The sequence below is a fragment of the Phaseolus vulgaris genome, chromosome 2 (assembly GCF_000499845.2).
Source record: "Phaseolus vulgaris cultivar G19833 chromosome 2, P. vulgaris v2.0, whole genome shotgun sequence".
Taxonomy (NCBI): Eukaryota; Viridiplantae; Streptophyta; class Magnoliopsida; order Fabales; family Fabaceae; genus Phaseolus; species Phaseolus vulgaris.
Genome location: NC_023758.2, coordinates 5987559 through 6006009, shown reverse-complemented (window position 1 = coordinate 6006009; position 18451 = coordinate 5987559). Strand labels below are relative to the sequence as shown.

General features: G+C 30.8%; 3 protein-coding genes across 4 annotated transcripts; 2 read left to right on the top strand and 1 right to left on the bottom strand.

The window, feature by feature from the left end:
• The first annotated feature begins 549 nt into the window (after window positions 1-549).
• On the top strand, window positions 550-2950 carry LOC137810490 (probable aquaporin TIP2-2). The gene is made up of 3 exons (XM_068611763.1): window positions 550-1022; window positions 2097-2344; window positions 2422-2950. The coding sequence occupies exons 1-3, from the start codon at window positions 896-898 to the stop codon at window positions 2794-2796; spliced, it is 750 nt and encodes a 249-aa protein (XP_068467864.1). The 5' UTR covers window positions 550-895; the 3' UTR covers window positions 2797-2950.
• Window positions 2951-6805: 3855 nt separating this feature from the next.
• LOC137810484 (formyltetrahydrofolate deformylase 1, mitochondrial-like) lies at window positions 6806-9105 on the top strand. The gene is made up of 8 exons (XM_068611754.1): window positions 6806-7077; window positions 7200-7312; window positions 7396-7546; window positions 7646-7719; window positions 7831-7990; window positions 8206-8304; window positions 8391-8480; window positions 8850-9105. Exons 1-8 carry the CDS (start codon window positions 6901-6903, stop codon window positions 8994-8996), a joined length of 1011 nt encoding a protein of 336 aa, XP_068467855.1. The 5' UTR covers window positions 6806-6900; the 3' UTR covers window positions 8997-9105.
• A 1583-nt stretch (window positions 9106-10688) lies between these two features.
• Window positions 10689-13445, bottom strand: LOC137810489 (VAN3-binding protein-like). 2 transcript variants are annotated; one of them, XM_068611762.1, is made up of 7 exons: window positions 13107-13445; window positions 12686-12989; window positions 11997-12384; window positions 11685-11861; window positions 11381-11427; window positions 11219-11276; window positions 10689-11049 (listed from the first exon to the last, which is right to left on the bottom strand). In XM_068611762.1, exons 2-7 carry the CDS (start codon window positions 12956-12958, stop codon window positions 10811-10813), a joined length of 1182 nt encoding a protein of 393 aa, XP_068467863.1. In that variant the 5' UTR covers window positions 12959-12989; window positions 13107-13445; the 3' UTR covers window positions 10689-10810. The 2 variants fall into 2 exon arrangements, with proteins under 2 accessions (XP_068467863.1, XP_068467862.1); XM_068611761.1 differs by having other exon boundaries at window positions 10689-11052; window positions 13107-13303.
• Between the last annotated feature and the right edge of the window lie 5006 nt (window positions 13446-18451).

The following is an 18451-nucleotide window of genomic DNA, read 5'->3' as shown; positions in this document are numbered from 1 at the left end:
CTTCTAAAATTAATTTTTATTTAATAATTTTTTAGTGTATAACATAAAAACAAATAATATGCTAGAAGAGTCCTTCTAATATTGCATCCTTATAATCACTACATTTGAAAATTTGTTTACTTTAAAGTTTTATATCTCTATCAAAATTTTACCCGATCTAAATAAAATTATTGTCGAGAAAGATAGATGTAGTTGATACAAAGCAAAACAATATCAAATTGGCAACTGAATAAATGTTGTTTTCATGATTTATTCATAGGAAAAAGAAACATTGGCATTATTAACAAGTAGTCAATGAATAAAACGTAGCATATATGTCAATGTAGGAGAAGTTTTTATGAGCCACAAATATTATATATGAGTCGGCTGAGACTGTGGAAAATAGAATACTCTCTAACCATGTTCTTCGCACCATTGTTATCATTAGCATTTAATTTTAGCCACCTTTAGTTGATTTGGCTACAAAGAAAACGACGTCTAACATATGATATTTTTTTAATGCAAGTGGAGTTTACTGTAATAATATTCCCTTAGGATGCTTATCCATCCAATTTTCTTTTAAAGCTCCTCGTTTATTGTTGAATGTCATTGATTAGTATTGAGTTAATGACTAAAAAAAAGATGAACAGAAATCATAGGAGTTTTAAAATGGAGAAAAGAGAGTATGGGATTAGTTAGGTTGTCGATTATGAATTAATGAAGAGTTATCCAACCACTGAGGTGGACCATGGTCGGTGGCATGACAACCAACAATGGCTGTCCCTTCGTAATCATGTGTATTATAATTATGTGAATTCTTGTTATATAAACCTAAGCAGAAAAGATTTATGAGGCAAGGTAGCATAGTTAATACAAACATAGGTGTTTGGTTTTGAAGTTAAGTGACGTGCCAAAAATGGTGAAGATAACTCTTGGTACCTTTGATGACTCTTTTAGCGTTGCCTCTCTCAAGGCCTATTTCTCAGAGCTTCATGCCACTCTCATTTTCGTCTTCGCTGGCGTTGGATCAGCCATTGCTTACAGTAAGTGCTCAATCGTCACTGATTACAGTGTCTTTGTTTTTCTGTTAAAAAACCTACCCAGCTAACATTCAAACAACAACAACAATTTCATACTTCTCATAAAACGGTCTCTTCGACACACCTTGATGAATGAAAATTAAAAAAAAAAACATTTGTGTATGTATGTACAAATCTCTTCATATAAGGCTTTAAAAGAGAATAACTTTTTTTTTCTTAGATATAAACTTTAGACTATAGAAATACTATATAATATGAAAATTATCAAAATACTATATAAAAAAGATTGAGTATATAGAATTAGTTTGAGTTGATTTTTCACTTTCAAAACCCGAAATTCATTGGAAGTAATTATAATTGACATTAAATTTCAATAAATTTATAAACTGAAATCTCAAATTAAACTAATTATACATACAAAATACCAATTTGAATCTACTTTAAGTATTTCAATGGTTTGGTTATTATAAGAATGAAAAATGTATTTAACCCTTAAAAGATTAATTTATATATATATATATATATATATATATATATATATATATATAAATTAACTTATAAAAAAAATTCTTTTATCATAAATGTTTATTAAAATCTTGTTCCATTCATGGAAATTGTAATATGATTGTGAAAAAATCCACATGTACAGTAACCTTGTTAGAGATCTTGTACCATTCAGTAGAAATTAAATCGTTTATAAATAATAGATTTTTTTTAACTCTTAAGCAAGATTTTAAGATTAAGTTAAGCTCAATAAAGTCTAGACTGTGAAATATGAACAAGGACAAAACTTAGTTTTATTTAATTGGAGAGTACGTAATACATGTGATATAGTGCAAGTGACAAAATATTATATTATTTATATTAATTTGAATTAAAGTACCTCTTAATCTTAATAATATGAAGATGGCTAATTACGTATTAAGTTATATTTAATTAAAGCATTGAAATAAATGGAATGAAATTAAATAATAGTAATATGAGTACTATAAAAGAATGTTTGTGAAAGTATGCATGCATTAAAAAAGGGAACAGAGAAGGAATAATGAAGTGGTTGGTTGTTTTTGTTTTACGTAGACGAGCTCACAAAAGATGCTGCATTGGATCCAACGGGGCTGGTGGCAGTGGCAGTGGCCCATGCATTCGCACTGTTTGTAGGTGTGTCTGTTGCAGCCAACATCTCAGGTGGTCATTTGAACCCAGCAGTCACGTTTGGATTGGCTGTGGGAGGCAACATCACCCTCCTAACTGGTTTCTTGTACTGGATTGCCCAATTGTTGGGTTCTATCCTTGCATGTCTCCTCCTCAACTTGGTTACAGCAAAGGTAATTTTTCAAAAACTATGGTTTTGTTGTGGACAATAACCGAACAACTTATGATACTGTTTTGGTTACTGTCACAGAGCATTCCAACGCATGGACCAGCTTATGGTGTAAACGCTTTCCAAGGTGTTGTGTGTGAGATTATTATCACTTTTGGGTTGGTTTACACAGTGTATGCAACTGCTGCAGACCCTAAGAAGGGGTCATTGGGTACCATTGCACCCATTGCTATTGGGTTCATTGTGGGTGCTAACATCCTAGCTGCTGGTCCATTCAGTGGTGGTTCGATGAACCCAGCTCGCTCTTTCGGCCCAGCTGTGGTTAGTGGAAACTTTGCTGATAACTGGATCTACTGGGTTGGTCCATTGATTGGAGGAGGTTTGGCTGGGTTAATCTATGGAGATGTCTTCATTGGTTCCTATGCCGCTGTCCCAGCCTCTGAAACCTATCCTTAAAAACATCACTTATTGTTCTTCTTTGTTCCTTCAAGCTTCCTCTTTGTTCAACGTTTGCTGTCTTCAGCATCTTGTCTTGGCTTTTGCTATTTAAACTGTACCACTGCTTGTAATAATTTTGTAAATTTTAAATTCAAAGCATGCCTTGTTGGAAGTCTAGTGGTTTTTTGACCCAGTCAAACTAACCAGTGCCTTTATTACCTCTACAATCTAAAACGTTGCTATTTTCTGAAACATAACTACCATCCACGATGAGTAATCTTTCTCCTAAATTCTAAATGTCCAGATAATCCACGTCTATTTAATCTTTATATTTGAATAGAGAATATTAAGGAGGCTACAGCAGATAGCACTAGGGTAAAAACCTCCTTATATTATTCATGTGAGAGCATGACCTAAATAGGTCATGGATTTTGGGCCCAACCTGTGACCCAATACACAATATTTCAGTTTTGAGAGTTTCTTCCTGCACCCCAAAATCTTTTAAAATACCCAAACTAGCCTTGGTCTTTTATTTGAAAAGGATATCGTGGATGAGTTACTTTGTCACCGTTCTTCTTCTTCATTCATTTTAGCTAGGCGAAGGAAAGTGTTGGAGTGGGTTGCGTTGCCGAAGTGTTGGATAGTTTTTAGAGGTAAGACTTGAGTTCTTTTTAAGAGATTGGGTAGTTATGGTGTTTTTAGGTTTCCAGGATTGTGCTACGAATGGATCAATTAGAAAGTGAAAATATGATCTACGGATTTGTCATTCCGTAATTAAAGCTTTATTTTTTCTAGACGAGGGGTGTTTTGGTGGATCCATAATGCATTTTTGTGACTTACGAATTGGTGGATCTGGAATGCATTTCAATCCGGATTACTTTTGGATACACTCTTCTAGGAAATTTTTGGATCACTCAATCCAAGACTATGTTGCGGAATCACGATTCCGAAAAAAAAAACAATAGGGAGGAAATGAAGAGATACCATTGAACCACCACCAAGTCGTTGGAGACACCACTGAACCACAATCAAGCAAAATGCGCCTCCCGATTCTTGTGCGATCAGATGAAACCGTTGTGTGCAGAGAAAGACAAAGAAATGTAGGTTTGTGGTGTGCATAAGAAAGAAGAAGAAATAGTGTATGTAGTGTGTTTTAGGGTTTTTAGAAAATAGTAAGGATAATTTTGTCTTTGCATAACATAGTGGGGGTGTAAGAAAAAGCGTAAAGGTGTAAGAAGAAACTCCCTTCAATTTTTCCTAATATTTTATATAATCCTTCATCCATTGGGGTGAATGTCTTTATCTTGTGGGCTTGTTTATTGAATTGGGCCTACTTTTACTATGTGTAATTTTATGCTCATAAATATCGTTGGGTTGTAGGTGGCTATTGAAATTATGGAAATTGTAAAAAGTTGGTGAGAGAAGTAACGAGTGTAGCTTAGTGACACACAAATTTGTGATAGAAATTGGTGAGATCAAGAAATTCGTGTAATTTCGTGAGTGAACGTGGTTGAGGAGAATCTGTGATAGTATTAACTTTATTTGAGTTAGGTGCAACTTCCTTAGATGAAATGATATGTCCTAAGTAATAGATGGAAAAACTGCACCTTAGACTACTTAGCAAAAGATTATTGTGTTTCTAACAATTCTAAATCAAGTTGTAAGTGAGTAATATGATCCAACTATAGATCAAAATATCATTAAACATAGTGCGAAAAGTTGTCTCGTGTGTGTTCTTGCATGAGTCTTATTTGATGATACATGAGTAGTTGAAAAAATTGTTATTGCAGTTGAAAAAATTGTTATTGCAGTTGAAAATAAATAAAGAAATGAGAATTGTTATTGTATTTGAAAAATAAATAGAGAAATTTTGTTGTGGTTTTGGAAAATAAATTCATATGTATGTTGTGAAATCAGGCAAATAACCTTGAAACGTGAAGTTTTTCTAATAAAAATAAATTAAGTTATTGTTTAGATTACAAAAACAAATTAATCAAACTCATATTTAATCACTTATTCCTACTTCAATCATACATTCCAACAACAACCACAATCTCCAATGCATCATCACCTTTTTTTTTTATCAGCTTATCTCATTGCCAAATACTCCATCAGCATAAGTCAATTTTTTTTCCCACCTTATCTTCACCTCTACTAAAATCAACCAACACTGGCAAAATCAAGCTATGCAATACTCTTTTTCAAATCAAAATTGCAAAGGTATTTTGGAGATTTAAAAAATTTGTATAATGCAGGTTCCAAAATATATACTGCAGGAAGCAAAAGCCAGGGTTTTGCTTGCTTCTCCAATTTTGGGTCCGGCTGCTAAGTCCATTTCTTTGGGCTTACAGATCCATTTATATCTATTTTTGGGCTATTACTTTCTAAACCAAAATAAATTCATCCTACACTCCCAATTTTGGTGAAAGAACAAAACTACCCTTGCAATTATAAAGAAGGAGCAGATGAACGTAATTTTACATAGGAGCATGGAGCATAATCGCTAGAATCACACACTACATGGCACCGGTCAAAAAAATTTACACGGACAGTTTTGATATTTCAATTTGTAGCGGGTGTAAGGAGAAAAAGTCATGGTGCAGAAAGCAACAACACTCTTTTTGTAATAATTGACGAGTTATAGAAGTATAACAACAAATGCATTTTTAAGAATGGATTGGATTGGTGGATATGTAGAGATACTTACCGTAACACAACTAAAAGCATAGTCATACATTAATGCAAAGGAACATTTAATAAATTTTTCGTACTTAAAAATAGTGTATAAATCATTTGACATGCTTAAGATTTTATAAGAGCTAATTGTGGTATACAAGGTGCACTAATCCCCTGTCTAACTTTTATACTATAAAATGATAGGAACATTCTTGAAATGGTTCGTATGTTTTAATTTTTTTTCTGATAATTTTTTTTTGGACAATCTCATAAAATAGTTATATATATTATAGGCCACTCAATATTTTCTTAAATTATAAGTTTTTTTTAACTATTTTGTATAAATGATAAATTTTACTTAATAAATAATATTTTGTATAAGATAATATGTATTTATAGCATTTTTAATTATATATATAATATAGCTTAATGCATATTTATATTTTTTATCATAAAATTGAACTATAAATAATGGTAAATTTGATATGTTGTATTATAAAGTCAAAAGTTATTCGATTTTGTCTAACTTATTTCATTTCTAAATCGGATTGAGTTTATGATTAAATGATTCAATTAAAAATTTGGCTTAGATCATAACAATGACAAACTTCTATGTTGTAATAAAAATAATAAGTTTTGAAAGTTCCAACACTTAATTAATCTTAAGTTTTAATTATATTTTAGTTCTATATTTTTTATTAAGTTAAATAAGTTTTTGGTACTTTAAATATTGACCTACATTAAAATTGGCGCCTTCAAGTTTTTTTGTATTCAACATTTAATAAATATATTTTTTGGGTGAGAGATATTATGTTACTTTTGAATTAATGCTAATCTTGAGGGTGTTTTATTTCAGTGTACCAACAAACATTACACAAAGATGCTTTTGAAATTACAAAAAAACTTATTTTACTATTTTTCATTTGTGTTATTTTTATCCTCTAATAGTAATTACGTATTTTTTTCACATTTTTTTCTTAATTTTTAAAATCGAATTCTTAACCGGAACTTTATTAAATAATTAACAGAATATTGACAACCTCCACCACTCTACAATTTTAATTCTTTGTCTAAAATTGTAGGTTTTTGCATGAAGTGAAAAAAATACTATTTCTTCATACTATGGATCAGGTATACTGAAACAGGTTGTCAAAGAGAAAACTGATTTTCTAAAAAACACTACAAATAATAATAATAATAATAATAATAAATAAATAAATAAATAAATAGAAAGAAATGAAGTGGTTGTGTCTCCATTGTTTTAGACCACAAACGTATGTATAGTTTGTATTTAGGAAAATAAATTTCAATTGTTTGAGACCACGTTTATGCAGGCTATTGAAGTCGTTTTCCATTGTTCTAGACCACGTATATCTTTTCCCATTGTTCTTGGTAAAGCTAACACAAACCCACCAAATACCTTAATTTTTTGGATAGCCAAATGAAATGGGCATCGTCCGAAAACTGTGTTCTACTTGGAACAACCTCAAAGTTTTCAGATTGGGCAACAGGAACAGTTACAGTTATAATAATTTCAGTTCCTTTAATATATCCATTGACCCCTTAAACCCATCGTCTTCCAATTCCTTCCTCACTCATGGAATCCACGTGTTTCAATGCCCTGTAAGCCACATTCTCCCTATGTTTCTAATATTTCTACCTTCTGTGTTATACTATTGCCCCATGCAATGCATATTACGAGTCTCCTTTTACAATTTTTTTCTAATGTTGTTGTTTTCTGATAGGATACCGTTGGAATTGTAGCCAAGATATCTGATTGCATTGCCACTAGGGGTGGCAACATTCTCTCTGCTGATGTTTTTGTACCTCAAAATAAACAAGTCTTCTACTCTAGAAAGTACTCTCAGTATAATCTTTTATATATGCATGTAGTGTTTTGCACACACAAACAAATTTATTTACAGTGTTCAACCTTTGCAGTGTTTTTGTTTTTGATCCTGTTCTGTGGCCACGAATGCAAATGGAGGAGGATTTCTTAAGGATCTCTAAAACATTCAATGCCATGAGATCTGTTATAAGAGTGCCAGCTCTGGATCCTAAATATAAGATTGCTATTCTCGCATCAAAGCAGGTATGCATTGATGTTTATGAGAAAGAAACATCTTTTAATGTAGATATATTTATGTAATGCAATGTGTGCTAAAATAAAGGTTTCTTTATATTGTTGCAGGACCACTGTTTGATTGATTTGTTGCATGGATGGCAGGATGGAAGACTCTCAGTGGATATTACTTGTGTAATTAGGTGGAATTTCAGAACTATGTAGCTAAATTGATTTGTGCCTATCTAATTATTTGGTTTATTCTGAATTACTGTCTTCCTTCAAGTTAATTGTTTACTTGATGCATTCAACAGTAACCATTATAGAGTTCCTGAAAGTGAGGTGATTCGTTTTCTTGAAATGCACGGTGTTCCTTATCATTATTTAGGAGCAACAACAAAGAATAAAAGGGAAGAGGAGATCTTGGAGCTGGTTCAGAACACTGATTTTTTAGTACTTGCGAGGTATATTCGGGTAAATAACTTGATTACTGATTGTTGTATTTGGTTTTAAACTCTTGAAATTAGAAGTCTTTTTCTCAGAGCACTTATCCGTTCCTAAAGACGGAAAAACACGTGTTTTAGTTATGATTATCAGCAGCTATAGCATATGTTATGTTACTTTTTGGTTGAATTGATGTTGAGTATTAAGTTGAAGATGAACATTTTTTTATTGATTTATTATTGTAGATACTATCCAACACTTTTTTAAGGAGTTATGGAAAGGATATAATTAACATCCACCATGGCCTGTTACCATCATTTAAGGGTAGCAATCCATCTAAACAGGTAACATTTCATTGGTTAGACTATATGTTCATCATACCTTCATAATCAAATGTGTAAGTGTTTAATATGATTGATTGTTTTGGCAGGCCGTTGATGCAGGTGTGAAATTAATCGGTGCAACAAGTTACCTTGTGACTGAAGAAGGACTTGATGCTGGACCTATTATTGAACAAATGGTGAACACAAATTTTTAGTACTTACTAATCTCTTGTATACATGCCATTACTAGGAATCATCATAGCCATAAGATGGAATGAAGCAATTATTAGTTCACATTGGTGTGATGTATGCTATGTGCCAGTAGTTCTTGACTCTTGCAAATTATGAGTCTCCTTTATGATTTGTTCTTGATACTATACTAGCTAAATCTCAAAGCAGTTCAGTTTTTATCTCATGCAAAATTTGATTCCTTACATATGTGAATGGAATTTAGGTGTTGTCTAATTCTAAGATAAGGACATTCACTTTTATAGCCATTTACTTATTGAAGAGATTCAAAAAAATTGTGTGTTTTCTGTGATGATTTGGTTCAATGTGCATTGCAGGTTGAAAGAGTTTCCCATAAAGATGACTTGCAGAGCTTTGTGCAGAAATCAGAGAATCTTGAAAAACAATGTCTGTCAAGTGCTATCAGATCTTATTGTGAGCTTCGAATACTGCCATATGAAGAAAATAAAACTGTTGTATTTTGAGGACAAACCAATTATACTTGTAATCCTTATAAATCCATACAATTATCTACGTGGAAAGCTAAAGTCATGACTATAAGATAAATCTCTCAATAAGCTTTTGATAAGTAAATTCGGAGATTTTGATAATTGATACAAATTAAAAAGAAAAAGTTAAATGAAACTTATATAAAAGTATTATTGTCAATTTTTTTATATTTTTATTTATTCGAACCATCAGCAGTAGTGAATATATTTTTTTTTATTGTAACAGAATTTCATGATTCTGATGTAACCAAATTAGTAAGTTCCATTTTCTACTCAAAGACCAATCCAACATCATAAAATTTCATTTTTGTCTTAAAATATATAAAAAAAAATTGGAATGAATCAACTAAAAAAGTAAAAATAATTGTTATACATGGAAGAGTTTTAGAAAATAATAATTGTTATAAAAGGTAACAAATTTAGCACACTGTACTTTTCTTGATTAACAATAATCCATAATTTTTTTTAATAAATAGTGAAATCTGTTAAAGTAATTCGTGACTCCGATTATTGGTGGTTGTGACGTGCATTAGAACATGTTATCATTAAATAAAAAAGAAGGTTTAAAAAAAATAAAGTTATCATTAAATAAAAAGAAGGTTTTAAAAAAATAAGCATGTGTTATTAGTGTAAAATTTTAAACAGACATAAGAATATTTTAAATATTTTTATAGAAATTGGAAGAGAATTACTATAAAAACAGCGTCTACAAATAATCTTTCTTACCCGAAAATAAAAAAGAATCCCACACTGTTCCATCTGTTCTTCTATTCTTCACTGTGAGACTAGTTTTACATTCATTATAGTATAATTCGAAAAATATATTTAGTATAAAATGTATTTTTTCTTTAAAATTATATTTTGAAATATAAAATTTGGAAGGTATTTTGGAAATATTTTCTAAATTTTACAATCCAAAATATATTCTTAAAAAATTATTTTATATTATGGAATCCAAAAGATACTTCTAAATCTGATTATACCTTTCAAATTCTATAATTTAAAATATACTTATTGAAAAAATAAATTTTAGATTGTAAAATTGAGAAAATATCTATTTTTTACAGATTAAATGCTTTTTTTTTTTGCAAGAAGAAGCATACCTGTAACTTTCATTTTCTGTGAAGTGTATTTTGTCCCCTCACTTGTCATTTAATAAAGTCTTTGGTTTATTAAAAAACAATATTCAATAGAGACTACTCCATTTAGTATTTAATTGGTGCTGCTCCAAAGCATTTGCGTTCTAATCTAACCATAATAAATCTGTATTAACATAAACCATTATGATTCTTTTCGTTGAAATCCATTATATGATCATACAACAATGATAAATAAATTATTTTACATTTATAGTATATAGAATGGTGTGGATATAGGATCTCTTTTACTCTTTTTTTTTAATTATTATATTTTTGAAAAATAAATTATTTAAGTATCATTTTAAAGGTTAAAAAAATATTCTTTTACTCTCTTTTTATTTAAACAATATTTCAAATAAAAGAAGGAAATATTTGTAAGGAAAAAGTAAAAATAAAATAAGCTATTTAATTAAATAATTTAAATAAAAGAAAGGTTGATGTGAGAGGTAGTAGTTTTTTATATCTGAAACGGGTTTTAACACTTATTGATTTGGCATTGCTATTAACATGAATGGTCACAAGCAACCCCTGCACATAAACAGTAGTGTTTCTTTGCTTCTGTAATGTAGGCTTGTAGAGGTAGCCTTTTTTTTGACAAAATTTGTTTTGTTCACTCTTCTAGATCCTACAGGAATATACAATTCAAACAAATCATGTACTGCTACTAATACTTAAATATTCTAGAGAATGCTCTGTTGCTTCAACAGTGTTGACCCTACGAAGTAACATATCTATCCCATCAACCCATTTTTGCTTATGGAGTTTGTTCTGGCACTTAAATTCTAGAAGACCTTGTGCAGTTTTGAGCCCAAAATATAGCTCTTCCGATGCTTCCCTTTCTTTTCTATATGGCCATGCATTATCTTTATCACACACTCCATACACCACACCTGCTACAGCATATATGTTACTCGGAATCAGCAATTGAGCCAAAATAACAGAACAGAACATAAGAAATATTTGCAGCATGTTGTTCTTATTATAGTTGAAATAAACAACTGCAAAAGGATAAGGATAGGTGCGTGGTTGTTAAGAGGTTTTGATGTTAGAAGGGCTTACATTTATTCTTTTTGGAGAAGGCTCCTCCAACGTGCTTACTTTTGATCTTAATTTTGACCTGAAAACAAGATTCTTAATCAGATTGTTGTCTATAATCTATAAGAAAGAAGTTGCCGCCCCCAAGATAAAAATATGTTTGTAGGTCAGCGTTTAATACTGTACCTGGCATTTCTTGATATAAACATGGACATGTCTCCATCGTAAAGTGCCTGAAGAAAAGTACATTTATCAAACATGGAAATAATCACAACCATAAGTAACACAATTAAACTAGGCCTGTGTCAGGAATTCAATTCTTGAGACTACTTCAATTTAAAAAATTGACAAAGGAATGCTTGTCTTTTATTAATGTGAGGACTAAGCTAAGATTTTAGTTGTTCTAGAATCCAAATTTGCCAATGTTCATAATCTGAGAAACAAGTTTCTCATACAGTAAAAAATTCCTATGCTATGAGCCAAGAATTACCTTTTTCTGTGAGCTGCAACAAATCCCCCAGACATGGTGGATGACGTTCCAACATCTGACCGTCAAACGCACGAAGCCAATGCGGTTCCGCTATCACTTTATCATACGGACTTATTGAAGCATTCTTCTTTGCTTCTTTTGGCAATCTAGCTGTAAGAGCTGCTTCTCCTCGCAAAGCTGATATGCATACACATAATGTACCAAACAAATCATCAATATTTCAATATACTGTTGCATGTTTCACACTGTACCTCACAATTCGACAAACATTTTGCAAGCATAGAGATAGAACAGTTAGTAATAATTAATTACCTGTTGCAGCTGCTGCCGTGAAAGTCATTAGATCACCAGGGGTCTGAATATCAACAGCGGACCTGACGGTGGCCGCCACGCGCTCCCGATCCGCGCCGGCCAACTCCGCCATCTCAACGCAATATGACGCCAAGAGTTGCGTGGCGGAAGCGAGAGCAACGTCCAATTTAGAACGACAGCCACCGCGAGGGTCCTCTGTTGCGGCCACCGCAGCCACCGCGGAGGCCAACCCCGCAATGGACAGCGCCGAATGCACACGCGCGTTCTCCGCACGCGCCCGATCTTTCTTCTTAACGGTAACGTTCGTGCTCCCATACTGCTTCTGATGTAACCACTTCCCAATCGCACCCATCCTTCGACAATTTCCAGAAACTATTATTCTCCCTCCCTGCCAGCACAACCAAAAACACTTACAACAACTTCCACAAATTCGCAATACCATTTTATTTTGTACATTTATGAACACTAATTTTGATTGAATCAGATAAGGACAGAAATTTGATTGAATTGGATAGAATAACAAAATAGCTGTATTATCAAAACTCAAGCTAGGTAAATTGAAACAAACTTTGTAGCACTTGATTCATATCATATATACATTCCACGATACATAGCATATAAAATAATGTTATCTTATCTTCGAGTTCAATCAAATTTGATTAGTATTTTGTTGAAACTGTTTGACTTACTGCTAATTGAGATGCGGAAATAGGTTCTTGCAATGTGTCGGCGCTCGTATCGAGAAAAGCTTGCTTTTGTTTCTCTGAGAGAGCCTTTGAGATTTCCGAGGCAGAGAGACTCCATGACCTGGACAAGAACTCCATGGGTTCACGCGGTGTCGGTGGCTCAGCCAACGGCGGCAAGGATGACACCAGTTTGAATTGCTCACTCTCCTGCACATCCTCCGAAGCTAACTCCAGCCACGATCCATTTTTCCAAGGTGGAAAAAAACCACCTTCCATGTTTCTTTTCTTCTGTAAAACCTTCGATAATCTAAAACAACAAAACACGAACTTAACCCAATTAACCTCACAATCGAAACAAAGATATATAACTTCATAAACCAATTTCTATTTTCAGATAACACGGAGAATGAAGAGAGTAAGATACCTCCTTGAGCTCTGAACCACCACAGATTCAGGTGCGAGTGAGAATTCACTACAGCTTTCAAAAAACCAGGTTTGGTGTAAATGTTAGGAAGACATAATCCTGGAGAAGCGGGTATTGTTCGTGGAGAGACACTGTTGTCGATAACGGAAAAATTATTGATAATTTAGACGATAGAGTTAGAATTAAAGGTGAAGAATACATTACATGATATAGATATAGATAGATAAGTGATGTGTCGTTTTACAACGTGGATTTAATTAACGCGCAACGTAAGTACTTTCGGTTGTTGGATATTGGAATGAAATGAGTGTATACAGTGCAAGACTATAACTAGTCAATGACGGTGGAGGTCGTTGTTGTCATATATATTCTTAATTTCTCTCTCTATACACAAGTTCATGATCACGAGAGGGGCAAAATCACAAGGTTATGTTCTCTAATTCCTTGTACGTCTTTGGCCAAACACCATTAAGTTTTTATTAGGTTTCAAGGTTACAACGCATGTTTGGTATTTTGGCATATGCATTGGTTAGGAGGCCATGCAAATCCCAACAATTTGAAGTTTTGAGCTATGGATATTCGATTGGGATAAGACTCGAATCACTGAAGTACCACTGATAAGGATTTCGAATGCAAACATAAATAACTAAACCCCAAGTGTCTCCGACTGTACAATCAAATACTAACAACATTTTTTATACATTTGAATGAAAACAGCTTTTTTTATGATTTTAAGCACAGTAAAAAATAAACAACGCTTGTTCTGGTTTGCTTCCACCTGTTGCTGTCATTCATCTGAGTAATAGTCTTTAAAACCATGGACTCTGCACACGGATCTAACGTAAGCAGAAACAAAAGCGACCATGCAGAAAGTGTAGTTCCATTTTGCATGTCTCTAGAATAGCAGAGAGAGAGAGATACTCTATGATTATACTACTAGAACTGTCCAATTTCCATTGCTTACACGTGATATCCATGTTACCAATAAACTTGGGTTTCTGTGACAGTCAAATGCAGTGTGCCAATCACTCAACCTCCTCATTATAACACTATTAATTAATCATATGAAAAATATGTGTAACATTTTCCCATAAATGCTTTGGAGTTATAACATAGCAGTGTGTCCGTAACTGTATAAATAATATTTTCTTTTCTTTTTTGACCATTGGAATTTTATTTATATATTTTTTTCTTAATTTTTACATTTCGTTGCTATTGATTTTTCATTTATAAATAACATTAATTATTAAAAATTAGCAGAATTGAGTAATTGTATATGTGAAGGAATCTTAATAAATCTTACCTAAACTGTACTATATATTAATTTTGCAGTGTGTAGTGTTACTCTCCATCGATCTTATCCAAACATGACTACAAGGTAAAAAGATTCTTGAACCCTTTTTTTTGTGTGTGTTATATTATAAGGTACATTAACTATGCGTCTTTTCATTTTGCCTTTGATAAAGCAAAAGTATATGCAGAGGTCACTTTGAATGAAGTGTTTTGGTGGCAACAGCAGGCACTCGCTTTCAATGGGCCAGTGTGAAAGGTGAGTGATCACAGGCTGGTGTTGAGCCAAATGGTAGAACAAGAATGTGTGATGTTATTAGAGAGGTTATATCGTGCAAGTTAGGCACACAAATACACATTCATGTGACAATGTCTTCAACCACGTACCACTGTTACATCTTCAACCCAAATAACTGAAAGTTACATCTTACCTACTCCATCTTCACCTCACTCATCAACAATTTTCAAAACCTATATATACTTACAACACAATATTATACTAAGATGCGTGTCAGATTCAAATTCAAAAAAATGCCATCATGCCTACAATATTTGAGGGAAAAACAGTGAAATACATTCATTTCTACACGAGTACTCATAAAAAAACTAACACATGTATTCTTAATAATTTGATTTTATGTTTAACTCAATTTGTAAGATTTGTTTTGGAATATGAGATTTGTTCCCATGAATCAGTCTTATATCTAATTGATATATGATCTCTAACACACCTTCTTTACGTCAAATCATGTATATAACTAAATATTTATGATTGATTCGATAACAATCCAATAGATCTAACATAAACTCTAGTTATTATAAACTCAAAATTAATATGATATTATCTTAAGAAGTGATTTATAGAAATAGTTAATTAATATTGTAAATGTAGTTTACTAGCACGTTTACCCGTGCAACGCACGGTAATTTTTTTAATATTTTATATTTAAATATTAATATTAAAATTAATAAATATATTTAGATATATATAAATTATTAAGGTAATGAAATAAAATTAAATATATTGCAATAGAATAAGTTTACATACTTTTTAAGTATATTAATGAATTTAATATAACATAACATAAATAATTAAAAATTCATGAATATATTTTTGCCATAATAAATACATTACAATACAATATCAACACAATACAATAATTTGAACAAATACATTATTATATAAACAATTATCTAATACTATTTATCCATTACGTATTTATGGTGAAAATGAAATCCTCTTCACCAACCTCATGCTATCTTCATGCTGTAATTTAATCTGCAAAAAAAAAAACTCTCCAAAAAATTATTGCAATTAAAAAATAGAATTCCGTAGATTATACCAAGTACAATTATTACAAAAAACTATCACTAAATGTGTCTTTCTTCCATAAACAAATTGTAGGCAAAATCATATTAAATTATGAAGTCACCTTTTATGATATAAATTAAATTAAAATGTAATATAGTACAAATAAAACATGATGAAATATAAATACAATGAAATACTATTATATAAATAACTAAAGATCTTAAAAACCATACAACAATAATAAACATATACACATCATCACGTTTCTAGATAAAAACATCAACCATTAATACTTCAATGACTAATTAATAATAGACAATATACAAAGAATAAAATGAATATAAGCATTCTCTAATATTAACACAAAATATATAAAATAAAAAATATGATCAAAGATTTTTATGACTTTAATATACTAGCAATTGTTATAGCGTTAAGCATATGTAATAATTTCAACCTATTATAAATATACCAGATAATGAAACAAAATTGTAATAATTTATGTATTCACATTGCAAGAAATGCATGAACAAATAGAGTATGAATATTACTAAACAGAAACATATAGTGAATATAATATAAACATAAAGAGTACCTAACTGTTAGGTTTCCAAAAAAGTCCAAGCAGAAAAATAAATATGTTTGAGCTTTCTTAATCACTGGTAACTATTATCCTATGAGAATAATAAAAGAAATTATGCAGGATAGCTTAAACTGTAAATAGAAGTAAGTAACAAAACTCTAATATGAGAAGAAGGATTTCTCGTATCACATCCAAATAATCTTGTCTCCTTCACAACAAAAATGAAGACTACAGAAATTCTTCCACCCTCTGCCAAGTTTAATCCGTCTAGAATGAGACTTCCCTTTCAAGACCTTGCATTCCACATCCATTAGTAGACCATGCAGAGTAACCTTATTGAATCTCCCTTGTCGAATATATTGTGAAAAATTAGCAAGAAGATCCTACAACAATATCAAAATAATAAGTAAATAGAAATGAAGTAGAATATAATACAGAGCATTTTTAAATAAATCAATTTTATATTAACCAAATAAATAACTTTAGGATTGTTTCTTGTCCTAATTTTACTCAAGCAACGCACGAGAAATTTTAAAACATTTTATTATATATAAATATTAATATTATAATTAAAAAAATATTATTCTTTTACGTACGAAAATTGTAAAATTAAGTAAATGAAGTCACATTTTGAAGTCACATTTTGTCATATAAATTAATACTTGTGCACATAAATATTTATTGTCAATTTATATAATTCATAAATATATAATATATAGATCCGTGTCCCTGTGTCCCCGTGTCCCCATGTAAGTGTCTATGCTACATAGATTAGTAGTCCACAAATTAATTATAAATAAAAAGGAATGAATAAATGTTTGCCATAACAAACACATTACAATAGAAAAAAATAATTTGAACAAATTTACATTATATAAATAATTATCTAATATTATGTTCCCATAAGATATTTACGAAGAAAATGAAATACTGTTCACCAACTTCAAGTTAAGTTAATATGCAAAAATCTCTCAGAATAATTATTGCAATTAAAAAATCAATTCATTATATTATAACAAGTACATTTATACTAAAAGTAATAAAAAATGTGTGTTTCTTCCATAAACATATCGTAGGCGAAAATCATATTAAATTATGAAGTCACATTTTGTCATATAAATTAATACTTGTGCACATAAATCTTTATTGTCAATTTATATAATTCATAATTATATAATATATAGATTTGTGTCCCCGTGTCCCTGTGTCCCCGTGTCAGTGCCTATGCTACATAGATTAGTAGTCCACAAATTAATTATAAATAAAATGAAATGAATAAATTTTTGTCATAACAAATACATAACAAGAAAACAAAATAATTTGAACAAATTTACATTATATAAATAATTATCTAATATTATGTTCACATAAGATATTTACGAAGAAAATAAAGTACTGTTCACCAACTTCATGTTACGTTAATATGCAAAAATATCTCAGAATAATTATTGGAATTAAAAAATTAATTAATTATATTATACCAAGTACAGTTATAGTAAAAGTAATAAAAAAATGTGTGTTTCTTCTAGAAACATAGTGTAGGCAAAAATCATGTTAAATTATGAAGTTACATTTTGTCATATAAATTAATACTTGTGCACATAAATCTTTTTTGTCAATTTATATAATTCATAATTATATAATATATACATCTGTGTCCCCGTGTCACCGTCTATGCTACATAGATTAGTAGTCCACAAATTAATTACAAAGAAAAAGAAATGAATAAATTTTTGCCATAACAAATACATTACAATAAAAAAAATGAACAAATTTATATTATGTTCCCATAAGATATTTACGAAGAAAATGAAGTACTGTTCACAAAGTTCATGCTAAGTTAATATGCAAAAATCTCTTACAATAATTGCTGCAATTAAAAAATTAATTCAATATATTATACCAAGTACAGTTATAGTAAAAGTAATAAAAAATGTGTGTTTCTTCCATAAACATATTCTAGGCAAAAATCATATTAAATTATGAAGTCACATTTTGTCATATAAATTAATACTTGTGCACATAAATATTTATTGTCAATTTATATAATTCATAAATATATAATATATAGATCTGTATTCCCGTGTCCCTGTGTCCCCGTGTCAGTGTCTATGCTACATAGGTTAGTAGTCCACAAATTAATTATAAATAAAAAGGAAT